The sequence below is a fragment of the Podarcis tiliguerta genome (assembly GCF_965153285.1).
Source record: "Podarcis tiliguerta genome assembly, chromosome: 7".
Taxonomy (NCBI): Eukaryota; Metazoa; Chordata; class Lepidosauria; order Squamata; family Lacertidae; genus Podarcis; species Podarcis tiliguerta.
The window spans coordinates 22102714-22129246 of NC_139540.1; the positions used below are offsets into that span (position 1 = coordinate 22102714).

General features: G+C 41.5%; 1 protein-coding gene and 2 long non-coding RNA genes across 7 annotated transcripts in view; 2 read left to right on the forward strand and 1 right to left on the reverse strand.

Moving 5' to 3' along the window:
• The first annotated feature begins 2 nt into the window (after positions 1-2).
• Positions 3-4050, forward strand: LOC310682310. Its single transcript, XR_014513862.1, has 2 exons — positions 3-436; positions 2696-4050. It is a non-coding gene; the product is annotated as an uncharacterized lncRNA (long non-coding RNA).
• ATP6V1C1 (ATPase H+ transporting V1 subunit C1) overlaps positions 3790-26533 on the reverse strand; it is a 26087-nt gene continuing 3343 nt past the window's right edge. For 3 of the 4 annotated variants that reach the window (XM_083450832.1, XM_083450833.1, XM_083450834.1), the window contains exons 3-14: positions 19192-19374; positions 18458-18525; positions 16632-16717; positions 14699-14793; positions 12090-12181; positions 11368-11466; positions 9787-9855; positions 8789-8881; positions 8610-8703; positions 6839-6936; positions 5110-5236; positions 3790-4426 (exon numbers count right to left, since the gene is read on the reverse strand). In XM_083450832.1, the coding sequence (XP_083306958.1) occupies positions 4331-4426; positions 5110-5236; positions 6839-6936; positions 8610-8703; positions 8789-8881; positions 9787-9855; positions 11368-11466; positions 12090-12181; positions 14699-14793; positions 16632-16717; positions 18458-18525; positions 19192-19374 (1200 nt within the window). In that variant the 3' untranslated portion in view covers positions 3790-4330. Of the gene's footprint in view, positions 4427-5109; positions 5237-6838; positions 6937-8609; positions 8704-8788; positions 8882-9786; positions 9856-11367; positions 11467-12089; positions 12182-14698; positions 14794-16631; positions 16718-18457; positions 18526-19191; positions 19375-24259; positions 24401-26533 lie in introns of those variants that run through there. The other variant, XM_083450835.1, reaches the window with a different exon arrangement.
• The window catches only part of LOC310682301, a 7097-nt gene continuing 5183 nt past the window's right edge, over positions 24620-26533 (forward strand). Inside the window, exons 1-2 of one of the 2 annotated variants that reach the window (XR_014513850.1) lie at positions 24620-24775; positions 26141-26312. This is a non-coding gene — a long non-coding RNA (uncharacterized lncRNA). The remainder of the gene's footprint in view (positions 24776-26140; positions 26313-26533) is intronic. The other variant, XR_014513851.1, reaches the window with a different exon arrangement.

A 26533-nucleotide genomic window follows, 5' to 3' on the forward strand; every position in this document is an offset into this window, starting at 1 on the left:
GCTGATTTTATTTCCTGCTTTTGGTTTTTTATTATTCTACTATTTTGTGTATTTTGCCATTGCTGTTAGTAGTGGCTTTGAGGTACTAGCAAGAAGGTGGGCATATAAATTTTTAAAATAAGTATCAAAAAGCAGAAACTGCCTGCAGCTGATAAAAAAAATAAGCCTGCTACTTCAGTTCAGAACAGTATAGCCAGGTTGGGCACTGCAGACTCTGAGGAGACTTCATTATTTGATAAGAGAGCATTCACATCTATTAGCACATGGAAACCGGTCTGTGTGGAAGAAAGTGTTGCTTAGCAACAGGCAAAAATTCTAAACAGTAACCTCTGTGAAAGTGATAGGTGTTGTTTGTTGAGAGGCATGTGGTGTGGAAGAGATTGGGATTTGTTAAAAAATGGAAAGGAAGCACAGGAGCAAACCTGCTTCCTTCTAAGTGAGAAGACTTCAATATATATATAAAACCCTTATGTCTATTGTATCACTTACAAGACATAGGAACAGATGGAATTATCTGCCAGCAGGATGATCTCTGCTTTTAATGAGACTTCTCAGTCTTCAATGGGAGTTGCCCCAGCAAATTTTTGTTGTCCAACCCAGGGGTTCCCAAACTGTGGACCATAGACCACCAGTGGTTTGCAAGCCTCATTCTGGTGGTCCATGTCTATGAAGAACATTCGTCGTTCTTAGATCTTGGCAGCTCACCTTGAGAGTGAGTGGGAGAGTCTGAAAGTGACAATAGGAGGAGGCACTCGAAAGAAGCAGAGAGGATTAGCAGATAAGTTACTGGAAGGCTAGAATCCAGAAGTTCAATCCTTTTTCAATTAAAAAAATCATACACCACCTAGCACAGCTATTGCTACAACAAGCAGAAAAAGAATTAACTGGTCCAAGACCATAGGCAATTTTCAAGTCATGTCCCTTGAAGTGGACCCTGCACATCCCCAAATCCTGAGGCCCATTGTAGACTCTCAAAAAATCAAGTTATAGCAAAGAGACTACTATGTGGTACTTCAGATTTAGTTTTTATAGACGTTTTTTGGAACACATTTTAAGCTGAGCAACATGGACGGTAGAAAAGCGTGCTTCCTGAACCTTTGTGCTGGCAACAAAGAAATGTCAGGTCACCTGCATGAAAAAGCACAATAATGCAGGAAACATGTTTAACTACCATCAACATATTTCAACCAATAGGAGAGAAACTTAAGCAGTGAAAACCTCTTGTAAGTGCCTGTGTTGCCCAAATGTAATGGGAAATGAAAGATACTTTTATAGTCTCTGTACACTTCCACCCCCTGGGTGTGGTTTGTATTGGGGGTGGGGTTGTACTCTACGTCTTGTTTGAATTACCGTACTTTTCTGTTTATGACTGTTTTTTTTTTACTCTAAAATAATGTTAAAAAATGGGAGTCGTCTTATACACAGGGGTCATCTTTCCACATCTTCGTAAATCTGTGTCCCCCCAAAATTGGGGTTGTGTTATACATGGGAAAATACGGTATTTCACTTCCGCTGGGGGAGATTTGTCTTTCATAACCCAATCCCTCCAAGAGCACCAGACAAGTCACACTTCAACCTTCTTGTTTTGCTTAATTGGGCAATTATCAGCTTGCATGAGCAAAATCTATTTTTTCTTTGCAACAATCTACTCCTAAGGATGTAGTCTGTGCCAGTTCAAAGGTTGCTTTTAGCATTTTCAAGAGTCCATTAGTTCTAGTAATGCGATCAATTCACATGCTGTGTAGGTCTAACAACGCTGTTAATACAAAAAAAAAAGTTCACAATCTTCATTACAGAAGCCTCTTATATCTATAACATGCAAAATGTTTTTGAATGTATTGCAGCAGATAGAAAGGCTTTGTGTTTTGAGTAAATTAATACCTGTAAGGTAACTGTAGATGCTAAACAAGATGTTCAAATGACACCTCCGTTTGCCTTTCTAAATTTGTTCACATACCAAAACTTGCATGTAATGAAAAAGGACTTGATAAGCCATTTGCTCAGTGCAGCCAGGATAACCATAGCTAGGGCATGAAAATAATTATCAAGAGGCATGGCACCAAGCACAGCTTATAGCATTATTGGAAAAACTTGCCCATAAGCTAAGACGTATAAATAGACAACATAGGTGAGATGCATGTATAGACACATGGTGTGATTTTATTGTTTTCACAAATATACCAGAACATATTCAGGCTCCACCTATACACAATTTGTGGCAGACGTGAATCAAAGTAGCATTTGACTCCATGAAATATGTCATACCCACTACCTCCAGGCTTGCTGAGAGATGATAATGAAATAATAGTCAATCAACACTTCTTCTTCAGATGTTATATTAAAGAAACTGGTCAGATCCTCTTAAAGGACCCATTCCAATAATAATTATAAGAACTGCGTTTAATTGTATTTTTTAATGTGATTTTCAACATACTTCTTAATATTTTTCCGATTCTCCTGTTTCCTGTATCCCTCTCACATATTCCCTAGTAAAATGTTCATGTTGCTGTTTATTGTTTTTATAACAATCTTTTTTAAAAAAAATAATAATAATGTAAAGACAGGTGTTAGGTGTTTGGAAGAGACTCGGTTGATGCTGCTATCAACTGTTGTTTAGTGATGCTTTGTTGTTTTGATGGATTGTGTTCTCTAAAATAAAGAGGAGTAACTGTAGGTTGTGTTCTGTATCCGTCAGATTATGTAAGCAGCAGCTCTGGCAACAGGTTGAACTTTCTGGAAGCTGGGTCCTGGCATTTTGCAGCACAATTCGAGCAGCACTGACAGGCTGCATTATTTTCAAAAGAACAGTTTTCAGCTAGGCTATGTGTTGACCTCAAGCTGCATCCAACTGGCACCCCAGAAGCTGCTGGAAAGTTATTTGATCCAGTGGAGCCTTCTGTCGGTGGAAAAGGGATGGAGGTGATCTTGGGTGGCCCTCCCTCCCTCCTGCAACTGCTGTGACACGGCCCACATTATTCCGGAGTGTTCCACACCCTATGAGCAAATTTGGGGCGGCACAGAGGAAATTGCTGGATAGCGTTGGTCTCTGTTCTGGTGAAGGCTCTGCAGGATCGAACAGCATTCAGCGAGTGGAGGGACACAACTGGATATAGTGGGTTCACTGTAGCGTTTGACCTGCAATCTTCTACTATAGCTCAAGGTAGTAAAGAAAGGTGTGTAGACTCTGCAGAATAAGGTAATGGAAGTCTGGCTTATTCCTGGCACTTAAAAAATATCATGCTGTTCTCCTAACAGACTTCTGTTAGAAGAAACCAGCTTATTACTGAAGCTCCCTTTCAAGTTCTCATTTTAATATTTTGCCAATACCTGATGTTGCATTTACTGTATTATTGTTTGTTTGAAAGTGGCACAAGGGTGCCCTCTGGTGTTCCAGAAACAAAAGTGTGGTGGTAGTGCAGAAGCTCCAAAAAGTTTTAAAAGAAATAAAGAATTGGATCTGAGCAATAAATATTATAAAATTATTCTTTGTAATACCAAAATGCATGTTAGAATCAACTAGCTCTTTAAAAAGACCCATCATGTTTCACTATTTACTTGGGCCCAGCAATGAAGATACTCTTATTGATTATTGTCCTGTAGGTCTTCATCTATTCTTCCCCTGCCAGCCCCACCAATTCCTTCCAGCGATTGCTCATTATTGATTGGCTTCATTTATGACCACCACAAATCTATTTGCTTGCTTTAGCACCCAGCGTATGAATCTCACCTCTCAAAATGGTTCCTACCAGCTTTTGACAAAGTGATACCAGAGTGGGACAAAGCAGTCAATACAGTAGTACAGGTGCTTTTATTTTTCTCCTGTGAATGTTTCCTGTGCATGAGTTTAAAACATTCAGAAAGCACAGACTGAATATCAATCTCCACATATTTTACATCACAATTCAATAACAATGTTTACAAGTTTTATATCTATGAAACACAGTGAACAAAATGGCATTAAGTTTTCTCCCCACAATCTTCCTTTGTAAACAAGTTCTTCCCCGAAGGATAGTCAATGGAATTGATGCAGACCACGGTACGAAAGAGGAATGACCCTTTAAAAACTTCTTTTAAATAAGGACTATTTATAAATACACTCTGATTCTCTCAATATACATTTACAGACCTGATCAATTTAAAAGCGATACTTACATTTCTCTTTTAAAAGAAAATGTCAAAGAGATGGACCACTATGGGGATTATTCTCCTACGCGAGGGAGGAAGCAAGCAAGCAACAGGTTTACAGGAGAGAGTTAGGAGCATCACCATTCTTCAACCTTTTCTTCTTGGACACCAATATTATGGGAGGATGGTCAGGGTCAGAAGTCATCTACTTAAATTCGAGCAAGTTGCAGTCTATCTTGTAGTACACATAGGGGTAGTATTCTTGCTGACTGAGGTTCAAACCTGGAATATCCATAGTTGCCTATAAAAGACAAGTTTATTTTTTTAAACTCAATAACTAAGAGTTTAGCAGGAGAGTTAATGGCCACATATTTTCTTTAAACACGTACAAGTACTGTTGCTTAGACTCAGACAAAAACCACCTGCAATTTATCTTTTTGGTACATTTTAAAATTTCCTTCCCACTGGGGAAGGGTCATAGCTTTGTGACAGAACATATGCTTGACAAGCAAAATTTCAAGATTTTCTCCACTTCCACACAACACAAACATTTCACTTTTAAAAAAAGTGATAGCTGGGAAACTTCAGAATTTAATGAGACTCTCAACCAGTCCCACTAGCTCCACTGAGATTGATAAATGACACCATCTGCCTCTATCAACAGAGTCTCCATGGCACCAAGTGAAGCTGAACGGGAGGTGATTGTTCCAAATCTGCCATTGTGGCACTCAAGACATTGTGATTGCTGTTTTAGTAGTTTGCACAGGGCCACCCCTTCTAGCAGGACCTAAGACTACGAGTCAACCATGTTTCTACTTTACCAACATCCGGGCAAACTTATAAACTGTCCAATCAGCACCAGCTCCCATGCTGGTAGATGTGGCTGAGCCAGATAGTGTCTCCTTGGTGTAAGAAAATTCTCAGTCAACGCAGCTTCAACAATTTGGATTGTAGGTGGACGTCGTAAAAATGCGAGTTACTTACATCAATGATTGCTGCTGCGCTGCTGTCAAGGTGCTTGTACAAGTCATACAAAACCTCTCTCAATTTCTTCATTGTTTTCTTGTTGGGCTGAAGGAGCATAGCCTGGAAGTTCACTGGCAAACCATACCTAGGGGAGCAAAGTAATTTTAAGAGCTGTTGGGGATGTGCTTCAGTTCTGAGACTTCTGGAATGCAATTGTTGTCACCATTAGTGATACAGTGAGGCAGCCAGTTCAGCTCGATCAATTGTTATTGCTGCTCTCCCCATCATGGAGGTGGGGATATGGTGATGGAATATGCATGTGCTTCATAAGCATCCGATTATTATTTTTGTTACATGATGGTTTCATGGAGTATGACAATAAGCCTTAGATGAGCAATGAACCTGACAATGTAAAATTAGCTGGGGTGGAGGGGGAATATGGGTGGAGGAGGGAGTATGGAGAGGGGCCAAAATCACCACTCCTGCCAGTTATTCTGGAAATATACTATTACAAAGGGGCAGCAAAATTCCCAAATATGTTGAGCTCTGCCATTAATGAAACTCAAGAGTCTCTGTACCAGTTGTTGCTTGCTGTATTGTTTAGAAAAACTGTCAATAAAAATCAGACATTTCAAAAGTTTTTGAATAAGCACCTGTTCACTCTTTGTGCTCAAAGCCAAATTAACAGGCAGGAGGATAAGAAAAGAGGGGAAAACAGGTATCTGAAAGGGATAACTCTCTTATTTTGGAACACTTGTCTTATTCAAAGGTTTTGGAATCATCTTTGGACCATATTGGCTGTGCGTCCTGGAAGGTCTGCTCCTTGCCTTGAAGGCTTCTCCACCTGGCCTGGGATGGCAGGGCCCTGACTGGCTACAGAAGCTGAGGCTGCTGAACAGACTTTTGGGCTGAGGTGTTGTTTGGGGGTTTTTTGCTGGGGAGGGTTGCTGTTGTTGTTTGGTATCTGTATTTCAGATCTTCTTGTGATTAATGTGGAAATTGTGCAGTTTGGTTGTGCATTTCTTAACTTTTTCTTTATTGTTTATGAATACTTAGGATATTTTTTCATGTTGTAAGACACCTTGAGAATGATTGGAACTGTGGAAAAGCAGCATACAAATAAAATCTATGTACGTATGTAATCATATTTCCTGCATTTGCTATCTCAGTTTAAGAATCAGCTGTCATAAAACTGTTATAGCGTTTTACTGCGAGTCTCCTTACTGCACTACATTGCCTCTAGCTCTTGCGAGCAGCAGCAACCAATTTGATATATGTCATGTCCCTCTGCTGAAAGAAGGCACTTTGCTCCAGTGGAGGCTCCCATTAGTGAAAAGGCGAGGGAGCGGAATTTTCATCCCTTCTGCAGCCCATTGTGCTACTGTCTGCCTCCCCAAATAGTTCCAGGGATGCCCTTAAAACATCAGCATCCAGAATAACAGCAGAAACAAAGTAGCACATCAGACTGCAGGAAAAGGGGGAGATTTGAAGACCACCTCTCTGCCTTGTGGATCATGGAAGTATCTGGAATATCACGAAAGTTTAATATTAAAATAATCTCACTGCTTGTCTGATTGCTTTAGTAAATTGGCCTTGTTCCTAGTTAATGCGTAAATAGTAATTTGGTTCAGATAACCCTGGTGTCTGTGCAAGAGAGCGCAGCTACCAAGATTCACCAGACCAAACATGTGGAATGCTAGTGATTCTTGAAGGAATGGAGCAAAAGCTCATCTATAGAGAAAAATACCTCAAAACTGATTCAACGAAGACTCTCAGCGCTTTCACATGAATCCATGCAATGAAAGCTTCACTGAAATTTACTTTCAGCCACCGTACTAGAGGCCCCTGTATTTGGAAGGGAAAAGCAAGAAGTCATTTTAAGCATCAGGAGACTTTGCACTGTATTCAAATCTGTTTTGTGTATGGCAGCGTTACTGCAGCTGCTCTGTAGAATGAACAGGCCAAAGCATGCCAAGAGGAGATAATGGAAGGATCCTTTGGCTGGGAAAACTGAGATTCTGAACATCAACATCTTGTCATTTTAAGTATTTATTTCCTGCCTTTCTATATGAAGACAGAGGAAGCTTACCTAAAACTATAAACTATCAGCAGTAATATAAAAACAGCAGAAACAAAAATACATACAGCAATTACATAAAAGACCAAGCCAAGGGTTCACCTAGTCACAGATTAAAATGATGGGGGGGACAGACCATCTTCACCTGGCATCAAAAATACATAGGACAAGTGTTTTTTTTCTGGGGGGGACAAGGGGGTACACATACCCCTAAACATTTTGTGAATCTAAGTTTGGCCTCATTGAGAGGCAGAATTTCAATATGAGTCGGAAAATGAGAGTAGCCCTAAACATTTTTTTAAAAGAAAAAAAGCACTGCGTAGGTAAAGGTAAAGGTAAAGGGACCCCTGACTGTTAGGCCCAGTCGTGGCTGACTCTGGGGTTGCAGCGCTCATCTCGCTTTACTAGCCGAGGCAGCCGGCCTACAGCTTCCGGGTCAGGTGGCCAGCATGACTAAGCCGCTTCTGGCGAACCAGAGCAGCGCACGGAAACGCCGTTTAGCTTCCCGCTGGAGCGGTACCTATTTATCTACTTGCACTTTGACGTGCTTTTGAACTGCTAGGTTGGCAGGAGCAGGGACCGAGCAACGGGAGCTCACCCTGTTGTGGGGATTCGACCTTCTGACTGGCAAACCCTAGGCTCAGTGGTTTAGACCACAGCGCCTCCCGCGTCCCTTTTACTGCATAGGACAGTATCCAAGGCTGCAGTTGCACTTGGAACAATGCATTTCAATGGACTCAGTGGTGCTTCCTCTCCTGCCTTCATCAGCACCCTCCTCTCAAAACCAGCTCTGGGGGGTTGGGGGAAACTCTGGGGCAGATCTGGAGAGCTTCCAATGATGATCTTACTGGATAGGCAGGTTCATATGGAGGGAACCAGCTTTTAAAAAGTCATGAAATTATTCAGAAAAATGTAGACAGAAAGAAAACGGAACAAGCTTATCCACTGGCATGGATCTTTGTCTTTCAGAAATTACACAGGGCACCTCCAGTAGGAGATGTATGTAATGCATTCAGACCCACAGAAATGGTAGCAATCTGCAATACACTGGGCACTGCACAGAAACATCTGAGAGCTTACTTGCAGGAAGGGACCCACACAACAAATTCTCCTTCTGTGGAGGTAATGGGCACTGGGTGGGAGCTGAGTTGTCTCACAGCCTTTGCGGACGGTTCTAGGGCCCTGACATATCCCAATGCCATCTAGAAAACTAAATAGCCAAACAGTGGAAAGCGTAGCCCAAACTGTAACCTACAATTACTAATAACAGCTTTCATACTGTCAAAGGCTGCTTTGCTCGCTCTGCATTTACTGCAATGTTTCTTATATCAATGAATTAGTCTCAACAGTCCCTAAAGGCAGATGTAGGGAAGGAAAAACTATTTGGGGGGGGGGTGTTGAAGAATTATCTTCAAATGTATTTAACACACATTGAACTTACAAACTGTTTCTTCTTATCAGTAGACAGCCTGTTCATTTCTTCCTTGTCTGCCTTCATCTCTTCTTCATTATACTGAAAGTCGCGGACCATAAACCTGCATCGGGAGACCAGCGGACCATTTTAGGTTGCTTTACAATTGCTTTTTTGCAGAAAAACAACCTGGGAGGAGGACCACTTACTTGTTTTCCCTGGCTTTGTGCCTGAACTCATCCACGGCCTTCCTGAACAAGGTGACATTACAGAGATAACTATCCTGGTCCTCCGAAAGAACACTGCAAAGAATGAAAGACACCGGGGAGTACAGGTCAAAAAATAAAGGAACAGACATACGGCAATCAAAACTGTAACCTGTAACCAAGACCAGCAAAAACAGCTTATGTGCTGTTGCTGCTGCTGCACAGTTGTACTGCTTCCGATTACAGAGCTAGGCTTACAGATGGTGTACCTCTATTAGAGGAGTAATTGCAGCTCACCTTTGCCACCCTCCACAGGAGAAGTGCTCGAGTCACATTTCACATTCAAAGCGTTGTCCTTTCTGAGCAAAGCTAGCTGCATTAAACCCGCTGAGTGCAATTTAAGTGTTCTCTCAGAAAATGACCTCAAATTTGCAACACTACTTAACAGCTTTCAGTAGCTTTCCCAATCTTGCCTGCTTAGTGAAGTGAATGGAGCATTAGAACTGAAGAACAGATACTGCTTCAGAGGAGGGGCGAGAATGAGAGTTGCACCCGCCCTTGCCCCATAAAACGAATTCTGAGCAAGCCAAAGGTTCCTCTAATGCAGTTGGCCCAGTAGAAGATTACTGGACTTTCAACCTTCAAGTCCAAACGACAAAAATATGCTTTTTTGAACATCACCTCTCCTAACAATTGTACCATGTGGTTGGGCTGTGGCCAACAGTACAGCTGGCTGCACACATTACTGGGCGTTACTGGAACCAGACTCAGTATAAGGTGGCACTTGTATTCATTGTTCAGGAATGCAGTTTCTGGGGAAACGGATTCAAAGACTCAAATCACAAGGTGATGAAAGAATTCTAAAAGAGAACTAACTTTTTTTTGGGGGGGGGGGTGATATAGTACTGGGCAAACCAAGTCTCCAAAAGCTGTTTCTCCTTTTTTTGGAGTACATCAGCCTATTTTCAACTGTGTTCCTAAGTAAATGGAATCAAACTTACTTGCTGGATCGTGGAACTATCATATCCGTTAAAGTTTCATACTGCTTCATCCAGTCATTATAATTTATCCTAAGGATAGAAAAGTTAAGCATTAGTTGCCTTAACCAAAATCCCTGGGGAAGGGAGCACAAAGTTCTTTTTGACACTATCAGCATCACGAGTGTTTTCAGGATACACTGGATGTACACACAGGATACACCCAGGATCCAAGGAGCCGTCTGATGTGTCCTCCAGCTTTCTCCATGAATACAAAGAGGGGCTGCCTAGTTTCCTTTCCATCTACAGAAGAACTTTGCACTGCATCAGATGTTGCTCTGTCAGGTGCTAAGTCAGGAAATAGTTTTATAGCACTATTGTATGTATCTTTACTCAATTTATTCTGAACTCCAGGGATTCATTCCCAGTTGTGCGTACAGCTTAAGACTTAGACAGAGTTAAGTTCTCCAGTACAGCTTTAAGATCATACTGTTGACCCAGGACTTGCAAGGAAGTTGTTGTAATGAACAATACCTATTGCAAACTCTTGTTTTTATTGCAAAGGAAAAAGCACTCCTGGTTTTCACAGGGTAGAACACTGCATTAGAGCAGAGATCAAACTTTTAATACTTGATGTTTTTATTATGCTGCAAGCCACTCAGAGTGGCTGGGGAAACCCAGCCAGATGAATGGGATATAATAACAATAAAAACAACAGTAACAACAACAACAACAACTCAAAGTGCATATTTTTCATTGCATTTTCATGGACACTTACTTTAAAAGCAAATATGCATAGGTTTGCACTGCAAGCCCCATTCAACACCCAGAATAAAGCAGGCATGGGGTAAAATTAAATATAGAAATATGAAACTAAGTTTTTGTTGTGTATATAATTTTAGATGTACAGAATGTTCTACATAATTAAGCAAGAAGCTAAACTCAACACCTTATTCTTTAGTTTCAACTCTTTATTTAGTATTCCCAGTTTTAATTTTTTTTTAAGCTAGTAAATTTCCATGAGCTATCGGCATCCTTCGACCAACTCAGATACATCCTCAACACAATTTACTTTGACTAAAATATTATTACAAGGAATAGGCTCGTTTGCCTGGCCTGCTAGTACTTTACTAAGAATGCAGGCTAATGTAGAGAGAGTTAGGGCAGGGAAGATAAATGCAGCGATAAGAAGCAAAATGTTGACTGACTTGAGTAAATCCAATTTACAAGCTAAACACTTCAATAGGTTAGAGCAAATCAATGAGAATTTCTGAAACTTGGAGGTCAGTTTTCGCAGCTTTGCTAGATTTCTCAACTGACTTCATAAATGAACAGATTTTGCAGTGCTTGTGAAAGGGCTTCAACTTACAATGCAAACATTGAATGCTTTTGCTGATGCTGAGACGATGTAAAGACAATGTCTGTTCCTCTGTCCCTTAGAAGTGGATTGCACATTTCCACATGTGCCTTTAATTGTTCCATGGTAACATACCAGTTTCAGCAAACAAATCATTCTGTGAAAATATCCCTTCCTCTTAATACATTCTGTATGCTTGTCTTTACGTTTCAGCAAGGATTCTTTTAGGGACCAGGAGACAGACTTACTTTGGTACAACCACTAACAACGTAATCAAATATTCAGAATCAAGTACAAAGTCATCTTTCTTTACAATTTCAGCCAGACTTCTGGTTAGCAAACTTCCCCTGTTAAAGAACAAGAAGATCAAGAAATGAGTGCATAATTCTTATATTTAATTTGATCTGAATAATAAGACTTTTGGCAGCGAATAGCTACAATTTTTATAGTGCTCCTAATGTGCTATAATCAATTAGACATGCCTCAAAACCAATCAATTATTTTACTGCCAAATAGCCAAAATCTCAATCCAAGTGAGTGGATAACAAGCTTGGTAAAGTATGAAATCCCAAGTTTTCAGATAAACTTGCATGATATGCAGAGCCCACCACTTAAATTTTCTATTATAGCTGTGATGTGATAATGTTACCTGAAAACAAAGATCATGTGCTGTGATACTCAAGACTGACAAGTAACTATATGGCTGGTTGTTGTACAATTCTCTGTATGACTTCAACATGATGGCAAATATGTTTCTTCCCTCTTTTTTCAGATTTTTTTCTGAGATTGTTTCAAATGTGGCTTTAACTCCACCATAATCTTGTACAGTATGTTCAAACCCAGAGGTAGGGCAGTCTGCTAACTTAGGCCCTTACTGAGAAATGTATGAATTCAGAAATCAAAAGTCATATTGAACATATCAAATTCATCAGCCTGCTTTCAGATCACCTTACAGAAGAAGACAACTCACGCATTCTTCCTTTCCAAGTTCTGAAGGTTGCCTTTCAGGTTGTTGTATGCAGACGCCCTTGCCTTCAGGTCATTATCAATCTGAGTCACTCCCTTTAAAGGACAAAATTCAGAAGCAAAACTATATCAGTGTTTTCTAAGAAGCATTTAAATACTGCATTAGACTTTTCTATAAAAATGACAATTATGTGCAAATGAATATCAGGCTAGGAAAATAAGACAACATTCACTGGCCAGCATTCCAGCTGTTACCCTCCAGATGTTTTGGACTAGAGTTTCCATAAGCCCTTGGAGGACACCAGAATGAAGAAGGCCGCAGATTATCACTTACACACAGTTTCTTAAAGAAGTTTACTATATTAGTAAACTGAGTTCGAAAAATCTGTAATTGCCTTAAAAAGGATTACGACTTGGAATCCCCTTTTTATGAACTTTTTTAAAAGACAGAAAATTATTCTCAGAAGTAATGAAATAGCATTATTTTGTAGCATATATGACCCATTTAAACGGAGCTTACACTTGGCTAGAACAGTCACTGAAGTTGCTAATGATGTGGGGGTGGGATCCAGAAACATACTTGAGGCTTACCCCAGGGCCTCCACACACCCAGTGGAATTCAAATTCCTTTCCCTTTGGACATTTAACTCCTCTCTGTTTTAAGTGCACCTTAAGAGGTACTGTTGCCCTAGACTCCCAGTTTTTTTTCTGGCAGCCTGTGGGTCTCAACCATAGAGTTTTCCATCAAAGATTATTTTTGTAAATTTATTTTTAATTTATTTTTTTAATTCTAACTAGGTCTGGTCTTGGATCCTTTCTGGAAAACCCATGTGGATTTTCAGCCTTGAAACAACTTTTTTCCTCAGTTGTTCCAATAGAATAGTTTCAAAATCACAGGGCTATATCCAATGCTCATCCTACTCAGAGTAGTCCCAGTTAAAATAATAGCCATGGCTAACTCCAGTCTTAATTGGTCCTACTCTCTGTAAAATAGGGGGATACCACCCACTGTGGCCCATTTAGCACATCACAGCAAACAATTAATGGTTTACTGTGAACTTGGGTGGCAGTTCCTGCTTCAACCTTAACACAGAAGGACTACAGAAGCTTGTTCAAGGAAGTATGCCTGATTTGAACATCTAGGAGATAAAAGTGGTATTTAGGAGCATCTACTGAAAGATCTGGTAGTTAATGAATTGCTGCTCAAGTAAACAGCGCTCATGGTGAAAGGGAAAGGCATCACCCAAGAGTTTTATGAAGGACTGGAAACAAAACTGATCACAGAGCTGGCAGGAAGGGACTATTTACTTCCTTTTACAATACAGAATAGTTCTTGTTCCCATACTTATGTGAAGCTATGAAATATTTGGGGAATTACTGCAGGGAATTGCCAAGAGGCCAACTAGAAGAAAAGCAATGATTTGGCTGTGGTGACCACCCAGGAAAGGCTACAACTGCACGCCTCACTATCCACAAATGGCACTTTAGTTGGCTTTATCTTCCCTTTCCTCTTTAGCACAATGGCACCATTCATCATTGGCGATGATTTATTTAGACAGTTAATCTACCAGCTATTTCACTAAGCAAGATGAATCTCTTCCTAGAGAGCAGTCGCCAGCCGCCCTGCAGCTGGAAAAAGAGCTTCCCTTCTTTGAGCTATTCCCTAATTAGAAGCTATTCCCATCCATTCCCAAATATCTATAGGAGAAACAAGCAGGGCAGTGGGGATGGGAAGAAAAAGAAAAGGCTTGGGTTTTTGTCAAGGGCAAATGCCGTATAGAGGAGTCTTAGTCACAATTAGTTCGGTTAGGAAACAGGATTGCTACATCCTGCCAGTTTGGAGAGAAGGCATAAGTTGTAGGAGAGAACAAGCCTTTGAGTTAGGACTGTGGTGCAAGGCTGCACAGACAGACAAGAAAATTAGATCAATAATCTTTTGGACAAGATAACCCACACTTGCCAGTGTAGGACTAAGCCTTCATAAATGGGCAAACTATAAACGAATACAAATTTATGGTGTTGCAGGTTTGCACTGAACAAGACAAACATGGCAAATCTGGAACTATACTTGATAATCTGCTAACGATGATAGGTCTTTACTTGGATTTTGTTATTTTAACCATGGGCAACTGTGCCTATTTTATAGCTTTGTTTCCATTCTGTATTCCTTCCTCTGAAATGTCTGATCAATACCAATTTTGTCACTTACAAGTATTCAATACTGTAAGATGCCCAACTGGGTTGCATATCTATATTTTATTAACCATATTTATATTTCCAGAGAATGCAAGACCCTGATGAGAGGTTAGTCTACTACCGGACCTTTTCCAGGTTCCCCCCTTTCTTAATGTTAATAGGAGGCAATTTTCCATTTCCTAAAACCTCAGGTCAATGTTTTCATTGATCTGCCTGATAAATCACTGTATGCTTTTTTGCACCACAGAAGCTTTCTGCACTTGTTCGTCACTTTGGGGATTTTTGATGGTTTCTTCTTTTTTTAAAAAAGAACATCAAAGAGACTAAAAAGCAGAAGCAATTTTTACCACACCCTGGTGCATGTACCACAGAGATTATAACACAAGTTTCATACCTCTCTGGATAGTATAAACCTACCTTGGCAATTATTTCTGAAATATTCTTCAGAGACTGCTTGATTGGATACTTTGCCATGTCCCACTGGAACCTTGTTATGTAGGTGACCAAATCAACTGTGAACACAATGATTGAATATTGGTATTGGCAAACTGAGCACAAACTTGTGCTTTGTGAGGTGTTCTGGCTCCCGGCCGATTTATGGGCACAATTTAAAATTCAGGTTTAACCTCAAAAGCTCTGAACTTGGCCAAGGCTATCTGAAAGACCATCTTCACCTCTATGTACCTACTCAGACCTCAAGTTCCTCTTCAGAGACCCAGCTCTGGCTGCCCCCACTGAATGAAGTGTGGTGAGTCACTGCTGGGAGAGTGGCGTCTCAGTTATGGAACAGCCTGGCTTCATATTTCTTATCCTTAAGAAGACCTTTCTGCTCACTTTTAAATCATTTTAGTAATCTGGCCCAATCTGTTTTTAACTTTAGGTGGGTGGAGTTCCGTTTAGTTTATTTATCTAGGGTTCCCATCTTTTAAAAATGGCTATGTTTACTTGGAATTTCAGTTGCTTTTTTACACAACTATTTTAAGCCAGCCAGAGAACTTTACGTTATGGGATGGCGCACAACCTGCATGAATGAATAAATTCACCTACCAAGCAATGCTCCTGGAGACTTTATATAGATGTTTGCCTTTTAAAACACAGGAAAGATTATATGTAGTGTAAGAAAGTTTAGAAGCCATTGCAGCAAGGCCATATTAAAAGGTATGCTGTTTGGGATGTTTCTTTTCATATATGAATTTTGTGCACATACATCATTAGAGTGGATCAGAAACAATAAGAGGATGGACCCCCATTACCTTTAGTTGCTGAGAGGGGGGCATTTTGACAGGGCATTGTTGTGACAGTACTACAGGAGCAGAAGTGGCCCCCACCAGACAATTTCTTTCAACGTAATTAAAAATACTGGATTGCTGTGTTCTATTTATTCAGGTCACCTAATGATAACCTAGATTTACAGGTGGTAACCAATTATAAAAAGCTGCTCTGGGACAGCTTAACACTTATTTTGGCCAGCCGTGATACACTGGTTTAGGGGCGATGAAACGCTTGTTGGAACGGGGTTGAGGAACTTGCAGCCTTCCAGAGATTGTTGGACGTCAGCCTCAATCATTGGCCAAGCTAGCTGGGACTTGCTGGGAGCTTGATTTCAACATCTGGAGGGCCACAGATTCCCCAACCCTCTTTCAGAAGTTACTTTAGTAAACTCTGAGGGCATATTACACACATCACATCAATTTTTTCACTGGTATTCAGAAATGGCACCCCTACTCTTACAAAAGCATCTGTGGTGTCACTTTTTAAAAGGACTGCAAGGGAAAAAATGGATCAGCATTCCAACAGGGCATCTTTCACACTATTCTTTGGGTATGACAGTATTTTTCATTTCTTTCTGATACTATAGACTCAGGGTGATAGCCAACTAAGTTGCACTGAGATCAAACCTATTGAAAACAACATACCTAAGTATCTTGCCCTTGTTCTCAGTTGGGGCTACTTTGAATATGCCTATTATTAGATATCACACTCAAAGATTTAATGGACAAGGTCAGTATCATCATAATTATTTGTATGTCTTTTTAATGCAATGAACATATCTATCTATTTCAAGAATGTTTAAATTAGCATACATGAAAAGCTTGTGCTTAACGTAACTAAGGAGAAGACACTGATCACATAAAAATCTAGAATTATGAACAAGGTAGGGAAAGGAGAACTGCAGCTGAAGAGCACACTTCCTTTTAGATATTCGATTTATAGGTTGGTTTCTAGGTTTTCTGCTTGCTTTGAATTTTTGCGATCACTTGTGTTGCAGAAAATGCTTTCCTATGACTCATATGCATCGCTTCTGAATTTATGCTCAAACCATCATCTTTCTCAGTAAGCTAACATTTACCTCCATTGGCCAGAAGGTTTTCCTGAACTTTATCTTTACTGTCTTCCAGCACATCAGCCATATACTGTGCCACCTTCTTGACAACACTGAAGAGAAGAGAAAAATTAAGATAAAATTAAGATCCTATTCGTCTTTCTGTCTGTGGACAGAACTTGGGGGCTGCATCAAATGAGACTCACAATTATGTCACAATTGATTTCACAGAACTGTTTCAAACTGACAACAAATTGTCCCCCATGATACACTCCAAAATGCTGCTCATGAAATTTGTTATGGTTTAAGATCTGTTCTTTGCTCTTCAAAAGCTATGTGTCATTTAAGACTGGGCACTTTCTCTGATTTTTGTCAGTTTTACTCAATTCAAAGAATTTTTCATTGCTTTCTGTTAGGCCAATATCTAAAAATCGCTCCCGTGTCAGGCGATAAAGTGCACTAGTTAACTCTAGTATCCGAGGCAGTATGTCTCTGAAGATCAGTTGCTGGGGATCTTTTTTAAAAAACTGAATTTATATGGGATGTGGGTGGTGCTGTGGGTTAAACCACAGCGCCTAGGGCTTGCCGATCAGAAGGTCGGTGTTTCTAATCCCCGTGACGGGGTGAGCTCCAGTTGCTCAGTCCCTGCTCCTGCCAACCAAGCACTTTGAAAGCACGTCAAAGTGCAAGTAGATAAATAGGTACCACTCTGGCGGGAAGGTAAACGGTGTTTCCGTGTGCTGCTCTGGTTCTCCAGAAGCGGCTTAGTCATGCTGGCCACATGACCCAGAAGCTGTATGCCGGCTCCCTCGGCCAATAAAGCGAGATGAGCGCCACAACCCCAGAGTCGGCCACAACTGGACCTAATGGTCAGGGGTCCCTTTACTTTAAAAAATAAAAATAAAAAAAAGAATTTATATACTGCCCTATACCCAGGGGTCTCAGGGCGGTTCAGAAAATAGGAGGAGTGCTATTGCACTCCTGCTTCTTCTCTTTGTACCTGTTTGGCTACCGTGAGAACAGAATCCTGAACTGGATGGGCCTTTCATCTGATCCAGCAGGGCTCTTATGTTCTTAGAGATCATTTTAGCAATGCAGACAGTCAAAGCACAATCACACGTTCCAAAACATGGCAAAACTGCAAGTACTGAAGACTAACACATTGGGTTGGTTCACAAGTAGCATTCCAGAGCCTCCAGATGATCCTTGTTTTCACCTGTTACCTTCCCTAGCAAAGCAGGATTGGAATTCCATACCTAGTTTGGAGGGCAAACTCAAACCACTGCTTGCCAGTTTGGTTGTTTTGACTTGTTATGGTTGTCCAAACCAAGAAGTAGCTAATTAACCCAAAATATTGTTGGAGACTCAGAAATATGGCATAATAAACCATACTGTGCACGTAACCTGATTGCTGGCAACTGACAAAGTAAAGAAAATAAGACAGGGATAGCTTTATCATTACACAAACTCAGGACTGAAACCACAGTTTGGCAATAACAAGCAAGGATTGGAATGCCAAAAGCAAGCTGCAACTTACAAGCTGGCTAGCTATCCTGGCGTGTTAGGAAAAAGCAAAGCATATCCCTGGGGTTGGTCACAATACTAAATGACTCCTTCCTTGTTTAGTTTATCTGCTCACACCAGAGGAGGTACGTGGGAGCAATCAGGCTGCATGCACAGTATGGTTTATTCCACAAAGGTTCTTTGCTTTCCATTATGTGCTAACACTGACAGTCATTAAGCTGGTTGACCTAAAAACCAGACAATTAGCAGATGATACATAGGCTTCTATATTGCAACAAAACGGAAGAAACGTGAGCAGTGATATTAGGTGGATATTAAAAAGTAGTTACCTTTCCACAAATGTATCCAGTTTAGCCAGCTCATCAGACAAGCCAACTAACACATCAAGGGTACCAACCTATAAAGGAAAGAATGAGAATTATTTTAGATGTAACATATATAACAAGGTAACTGTAAGAAGGAACTATTAGACTAACAGTGCAATCCTATGCATTTTTAATCATAAAGAAGTCCCACATTAAATACAATGGGATTTATTTCCAAGTTTGCATGCATATGATTTCAGTCTAAAAATTGTCTTCCTTTTTTAAAACAACATTGCATTGAAATTTAAAGATAATAATTTTATTTATCATCTGCCTGCAACTACAATGTTAGAGATTATCCATGCCAGTACATTGGAACAGGAGTCCATGAATCTTAGTAGGGAATAGAAAATGGTTTTCTAAGTTGGTCTGACCATTTGTTCTATATCACAAGTACATTCAGCATTAGCTTGTGATACTGCATTCAGGGAGGCAACTTAAATAAAATATAATTTGGAATTTTCAAAAAACCTGACAGCCCCTTTGCTATATAGTTCCAGTGGAAGATAGGAGCATGCACTCCACAAATTCACAAGTTAGGTAAATGATTTACAATTACGGTACTTCATTTAGTAAGCAAAGTAACATTAGCAAGCAAATATGATTTGGCAATAGGAGTGTGCTGTGTTTGTACCATCATGTCTCATTTCCCCTAAACTTAAGGTGCAAACAGTTTGAACACAAAACCATGGGTATACCTTTAAATCTGGAATGTTAAACTTTGCATTGGTAGAAAGGTTGTTATTTTTTATGGTTGCAGCACACAGCTTCTCCCATGTCTGCTGACATGTTTTTTCCCCAGGAGCAGAAATCAGCCAGAACTCCGTCATTTTTGCCACTTTATTGCGACGCTGATGATTTTGAAAGATAGAGGTAAAACACTGGGGAAGCGAAAGACAGGAAAAGAAACATTTAAATAACAATAGAGAACAAGGTCCTTTCAGAATATATAACTTCATTTCTGTTCCATCTCTGGGCCACCGGTGTGGCACACTGTTCTATACTGCCCTCCCGGCATACATTTTAACACTTACTTAAAAGCATTTCTAAACCACTTCATATTTTTAAAGTCTCTAAGCAGTGTGCCTTATATACAATAGTGAAACAATATCCATTAAAAGAAAAATACAGCCTAAAATCAATAAAACTGCATGAAAACAAAAAGCATTTAAAACCTATTCAATGCATAATACACATAATACACATAAACCAGGGCCTAACCTGGTCAGGGAAAGCCTGTGAAAAAGATCTCTTTATTACATATAGAATTATGTGGACTTCGATTTTGGGATTAGAATTTTTGTGATGCTGAATGGTCAATTGTTTTGTAGCAAATTTCCCCCCTTCTTTACTAATATTAAGTGGTTTGTATAGGAAGCCCTGTACAAAATATTTCACTTGTGTAATGGGGCTCTTCCCCCTCCTCCTGCCCATAATCCAGAATGAGGCAGTGGGGAGGGATTGTTCCATCTGGCAAGCTGATATGCTTGTCCACATGGAATGTTAAACATCCATCAGTCATTTTATTTGTATGCCACCTTTCCAAAGTTAAAACCATGCTCAAGGCTGCTTATAACATATCGGACAACAAACATCAAAAAGTACACAAAACGGAACATTTTCCACATAAGAACCAAAATAAAAATACAGAAAATAACATTAGCAATAGCAACAACACACACCCCGCACAAAAAAACCACCTTCCTAAACAATGCCCCAGTCCAACTTAGTGCTATGTTGCCACTCCTACCATAAACAGGCAGGGGGGTTCTGAGACTGCTCTGTCCAGCTACAAGAAATCCTTAATCTGTATAATTTGAGAGCAGGGTAATTGGTTCCACAGTTAATATTGCTGCGTGTTGTATGGCGATTGTGAGCATGAAGACACTGTACACTATATGATGTTTAGATATTTTTTTTTACAAAATATATTTTCTATTGTTTCAGTTCATATAGGTAATATAACCATTTTAAAAAGGAAATACTGTTAGTATATTTATACTGGGAAGAATACAGTTTATGACGGTCACTCATCCCCCTCTCCTCAAAGTTTTGTTTCTTGATGAACCCCTAGCTTTGGCATTGCTCTGGGAGCTTGCGGGGCTGGAGGAGGGGGAAGCCCTCCGCCAGCCTTCTAACCAATTCAGAGAACAGCGGGAAAGGCGCGCTGCGACTCTCCCGCTGTCCCCTGAGTTTGCGGGGCTGGCGACGGGGAGGAGCAGGCTTCTCCCCCCGCCAGCCTTCTAACCAAGTCGGGGGACAACGGGAAAGGCGCGCTGCGCCTCTCCCGCTGTCCCCCGAGTTTGCGGGGCTGGCGACGGGGAGGAGCAGGCTTCTCCCCCCCGCCAGCCTTCTAACCAAGTCAGGCTTCTCCCCCCCAGTTTGTGGGGCTGGCAGTGAGGCTCTCCTGAAGCCTGGAGAGCGAGAGGGGTTGGTGCGCACTGACCCCTCTCGCTCTCCAGGCTTCAGCGAAAGCCTGCATTCGCCCCATAGGACGCATACACATTTCCCCTTCATTTTTGGAGGGGAAAAAGTGCGTCCTATAGGGCGAAAAATACGGTACTTGCTATATTACTGAATTGCGAAGCTGAAGTGCCACACTTTGCTTTTAGGGCTAATTAGGCTTCATGAGAACTATTAGCACATTGTACAACACTTCCACAACTGCTTAAACAACAACAATAGTAAAGTTCTACTCAAACAGTTTAATAAAATGCTAAAAATGTGAACTGAAAATGTGCACCCAAATCAAAATCCCCTTTTGTTATTCCTCACAGGACTGAAACTACATCTCTTAAGAAGTATAATTGATTCATGTCTAGCCAAAATAGAACACACAAAATTATGGCTGTTTTTTCTTGGATGAACTCTCAGGGTAACTTCAAGTGCATTCTCTGCAAAGATGTGTCATTGACAATTCATTGGATGGAGGGGTTTTTTGGGGGGGGGGAGGGGAAGAAACTACTTCAATTGTTCTTAGAGTTTGCACAATGAACTCTATTCAGAATAAGGAAGTACTGAGATTGATTTCATAGAATCATAGAATCATAGAATCATAGAGTTGGAAGAGACCACAAGGGTCATCGAGTCCAACCCCCTGCCAAGCAGGAAACACCATCAGAGCACTCCTGACATATGGTTGTCAAGCCTCTGCTTAAAGACCTCCAAAGAAGGAGACTCCACCACACTCCTTGGCAGCAAATTCCACTGTCGAACAGCTCTTACTGTCAGGAAGTTCTTCCTAATGTTTAGGTGGAATCTTCTTTCTTGTAGTTTGTATCCATTGCTCCGTGTCCGCTTCTCTGGAGCAGCAGAAAACAACCTTTCTCCCTCCTCTATGTGACATCCTTTTATATATTTGAACATGGCTATCATATCACCCCTTAACCTCCTCTTCTCCAGACATTACTTATACAGTTTGCACAGGAGAATGAAAAAAGGAAGAGAAGAAAATTCACATACCATAGCCTAGAACTTTTAAATAAGGAACTTGTGTTAAAGGTGTCAATTTCAATTGTCAACTTGCACTCTCCTGTGCTGATTAACATAGGTCTCCTAGCACCAGAGCTGTGTGAAAAAGGGTCTCTGGATCTTCTAGTCACTTCTCCCCACTCACAATCCTTGAACGTAGGGGAAGGTATAGTCTATGTATCCATTCCATTGCTTTTTACAGAAAATACTATTTAAGAATTCAATAACATATTAGATCTTCCTATCTCAATTTCCTTAGTCCTAGCAAAAGCAGCCTTGCATTTAAATAAACCAGAATAAGATATCCACACATTTAAAAATGCAAGTGGACTAAAACTAAATAGAAATAGGAATGAGTAATCTACGTATAAGAATTGGTATTTTTGAAATGAAGAGAAAAGTAATGTTTTTTTAAAGAGTGTTTATCTTTAGAGGAATCGCTAGTATTAAGGAATACCATAAAAGCAGCAGTAGTATGTTAAACTGAATAAACCCATTAATTCAGCATTCTTCCATTTGCTTACACTAAGCTTACAAGGTGGTTCAGCTATGTCTGTTCTTTATTGAGCATTTGTTTACAGGACGGTTACATGACAAGGAGAATTCATCCTAATTCACTTATGGGGTGCTTGTCTTCCTGTTAATCAGTCGTTTATCTCACTTTTCAGTGCATTTCCCTTCCATTTCCCTAACCACAGAAAATGGATTTCTTGTGCTAGAGTGACATAGCACTTTAACCGTGCAAAACTAAGTTCCTGGTATGTGCCTGAATCCATCCCTCCAAATAGTGACAGCCTGGAGGCAGTGGAACCCTATATTTGGCTAATCACTAGATAAATCTAAGGGTTAAGTTCTGATAAACCAACTCAAATTAATCTAAAGGTAAAGGGACCCCTGACCATTAGGTCCAGTCGTGGCCGACTCTGGGGTTGCGGCGCTCATCTCGCTTTATTGGCCGAGGGAGCCGGCATACAGCTTCCGGGGCACGTGGCCAGCATGACTAAGCCACTTCTGGCAAACCAGAGCAGCGCACGGAAACGCCGTTTACCTTCTCGCCAGAGCAGTACCTATTTATCTACTTGCACTTTGATGTGCTTTCAAACTGCTAGGTTGGCAGGAGCAGGGACCGAGCAACGGGAACTCACCCCGTCGCGGGGATTCGAACCGCCGACCTTCTGATCGGCAAGTCCTAGGCTCTGGGGTTTAACCCACAGCACCACCCGCGTCCCCAAATTAATCTACCTATACTGAATTTTTTAAGACAAACTGCTTTCCCTTGTGTTGCAGAACAATGCTGAAGAGAACTTACAGAAAGCAGTTCTTTTTTAAGGAGAGAGCAATCTGTTTAAGGAACAATATTAAAATATTTCAAACCAAAGACTCCCAGCCAAGGGGTGAGGAGTCTGTGGCCCTTCAGATGTTGTTAGAGTCCCCAGCCAGCATGACCAATAAGCAGGTGTCACGGGAGTTGGGCTGCAACAACATCTGGGGGACCCACCCTTGATCTAGAGGACATCTTTTCACATTGCTGTCACAAGACTCAACAACAGACAGCCTGCCAGAAAAGTATTTTTTTATATAGCTCTGATTTATTCTGGGTGACAGGAGTTGAATGAAGGAAGTCGTAAAATAACACACAAATCTGCAAGATGGTATGTTAGCATGATTTAAAGAATTGGAAGGGGAGAGGGAGAATCAGTACACTTAACTAAACTGCAATGTGACTGGATATCCAGCGCTTTGAAGGGACCCTCCACACCGAAAAAATAAAGACACGTTTCTTTGTGAAGGGCTCGTCCTCTGCTTCTGCCTTTCTCCTGTCAACGTGCGAGGAACAGATTTGCAGGATTTCGCTTGTTACTACCCCCACATGCGAAAGCTTAGGTCGGCAGCTTCGCCGTGGCGCCAGCTTTTACACGCACTGCACGATTTCAGGAAGTGGGATCTAGCCCGCAAATGACCGCCATGCCCCACTGACGCCGCTAATGCATAATAAATAATAATAATAATAATAATAATAATAATAATAATAATAATAATAATAATAATAATAATATTAAGACACCACCAATGGGAAGACCTGAGTGGGGCGCGGGGGAAGCCAGCTTGAGAGCACCCATTAAAAAACCCAGCGGTCCCCAGGAGAGAAATCCGCCCTCCGGCCACCCTCTCGGTAAGGAGAGCCAGAGGTCAGGGCGAAGGGAAGCGGGGAACCTGCCTCCTTTCCGGACGAGGCACCAGGGGCCTAGTGGCCCAGCCTGGCCGAAGGTGCTGCCGCCGGGGCCTCTCACTCACCGGCGTCTGCGGAGCGGGGCGCGAGCGGAGCGGCGGAGCTCAGGCGCGGGGGGAACCGGCGGACGCCGAAAGGGGCCCTTCCCGTCACTCCATGGCCTTCGCGGGAGCAGCGGCGCTTGTCAGCACCATCACGTGACGACCGGCGGGGAACGGATCAGCTGACCAGGCGCTTCCCGTTTGGGAGCCCAAAGCCAGCCGCAGCTACCCCGGATGGAGAGGGGCGGAGCTCCGAGAGGGAAGCCGGAGAGCGAGGGGCGGCGGGCGGGACTAAGGGTTACCTTGGAGCCGGAGCTCGGTTGGTGATTGGTGGAGAACGCTTGGGAACGACAGCGGACGGCCGCTAGGGGCGCCAGTGTCAAGGGAAGAGCCCGCGCTCTGCTCTCCCACTGTGAAGCTCAGATTTATGTGGGGACGGAGAGAAAGGTTGTTCCGCAGGTATGATTTAATTAACAGTGCAGTCCCAGCCCGGTCTACTCGGAAGTAGGTCCCGTCAAATTCAGCAGGGTTGATTCCCAGGTAAATGGGATTAGGTTGGCAGCCTAAATTATGATGGGGAGGAAGAAAATAAATAAATCAGAATTTACATATAATAATATTCGTTTCCTGGAACCAGGGCTAAGCCTCGGCATTCGTTCTGAAAGCCAGGACGATAGGATGAAGTCAGAGAGGAGAAGGCATGAAAAATTGCAGGTTGATTCTGTTAAATGAACAAATGCAGCAGCAACGTTAGAGGGCAGTACTTTAATTAGGAACATCCAGGTATTCGGGAAAGAGTAAAACATATTATTTACATTCGACCCCTGATATCTGCAGTTAGGACAGGGGAAGACTCCTGTCTAAAAATCCCTGGAGAGCTGCTACTCCCATATCATCCAGTGTAGAGTACTGAGCTAGTACTCTGAGCGCTAGTTTCACTCAGTATGAGGCGATTTTCTGATAAACTAATATTTTTCTTCTTCGAATGTGGAGTTTTCTGCATGTTATGAAGAAGGGGAGCAGGAAGGAGTTGAGCCTCGTGGAAATAACAAGCACCGCGGGTTGTAACGTTATTAAGAAAACAATGCCACCATATTAAGAGCACGTGCAAAAGGAGTTGTGTAGATTTAAAGCACAGCTCTATGCGTGTTTCCTCTAGAAGCAAGTCCCACTTCCACTGTGTAGGATGAAGCTTACTTCCCAGCAAATGTGCATAGGACTGTAACCCCAGTTTAATCATCTTGGATGAAAAACAGGTTTCACCAAGGGTTGCTGGGACAAAGAAACATCATGGTTGCTCCCCACACCATTTCATGAATTAATTACTTTGTCCCAGTAGCCCTGGTGAGACCTGGAATCTGTTTTGTGGCCTGCAGAATTTAAGCTAATGAAGTCTGCACTCCTATGCAAACTTGCAGGGATATAAGCCCCGTTGAACATAGTATGAGATACTTCTCTGAATAAACTTGGATACGATTGCACTGTAAATCTGCAAAGTGCCTCCCCTCCAACGTTATCCAGGAGCTCAGGAAAACTAAGGAGGTTGGTCACACATTTATGACCTAGGCTCCTTTGGGCGTGGGGATGGCGAGAGTGAGAATGGGGAGGGCCTGAACTGGCCCTACAGCCAGCACTTGACAGTATTGGGCCCAATCAGTACACAAGTTGCAGGTTGGCGGAGCCTGAAGCAGGCTTTTGTCTGCCTCCTGTTCTGCCCCAACCAGCATGAATGACAGGGTTGTGGATGGACTACTAGCTACACTGCTCTGTCACACTCAGCTACTGCCTAGCCATGGTTTCAAGTTGCTCTGCCAGTTGCCAGATAGGGAACAAATAAATGAAGTGTTTTTCACAAACAGAAAGAGAGGGAATCTAACAGCCATAGCAATGTGTTTGCCAATACAGGTCCAACGTCCATTTCTAGATTGTGGTAATTAACTGCAAGAACACATCAATAAACACCAGGATGAACAAGCAGAATAACAAGGCAGATATTATCCAACTCTCAAATGGAAGCCAAATGTAGTAGAAAATATAAGACATGCAAGAAATACATAGTGCTGTGAGTACAGAAAAGGTAAACAAATTTGAGTTTGCAATAAATGGGGATACCACTTCAACAGCCCCAGCTGTGATTTGCATAATCCCTACATGGATTGTGGGTGAACAACCACCATCTAAACACTGCCTGAAAGTACCTTGTACTCTAATCTTGCACCTTGATACTTAGACATTAATCCTTGAAGTTCCAATTAAGCCACAATTTTTTCTTGTGTATTGTTCTGTGCGCACAAAACT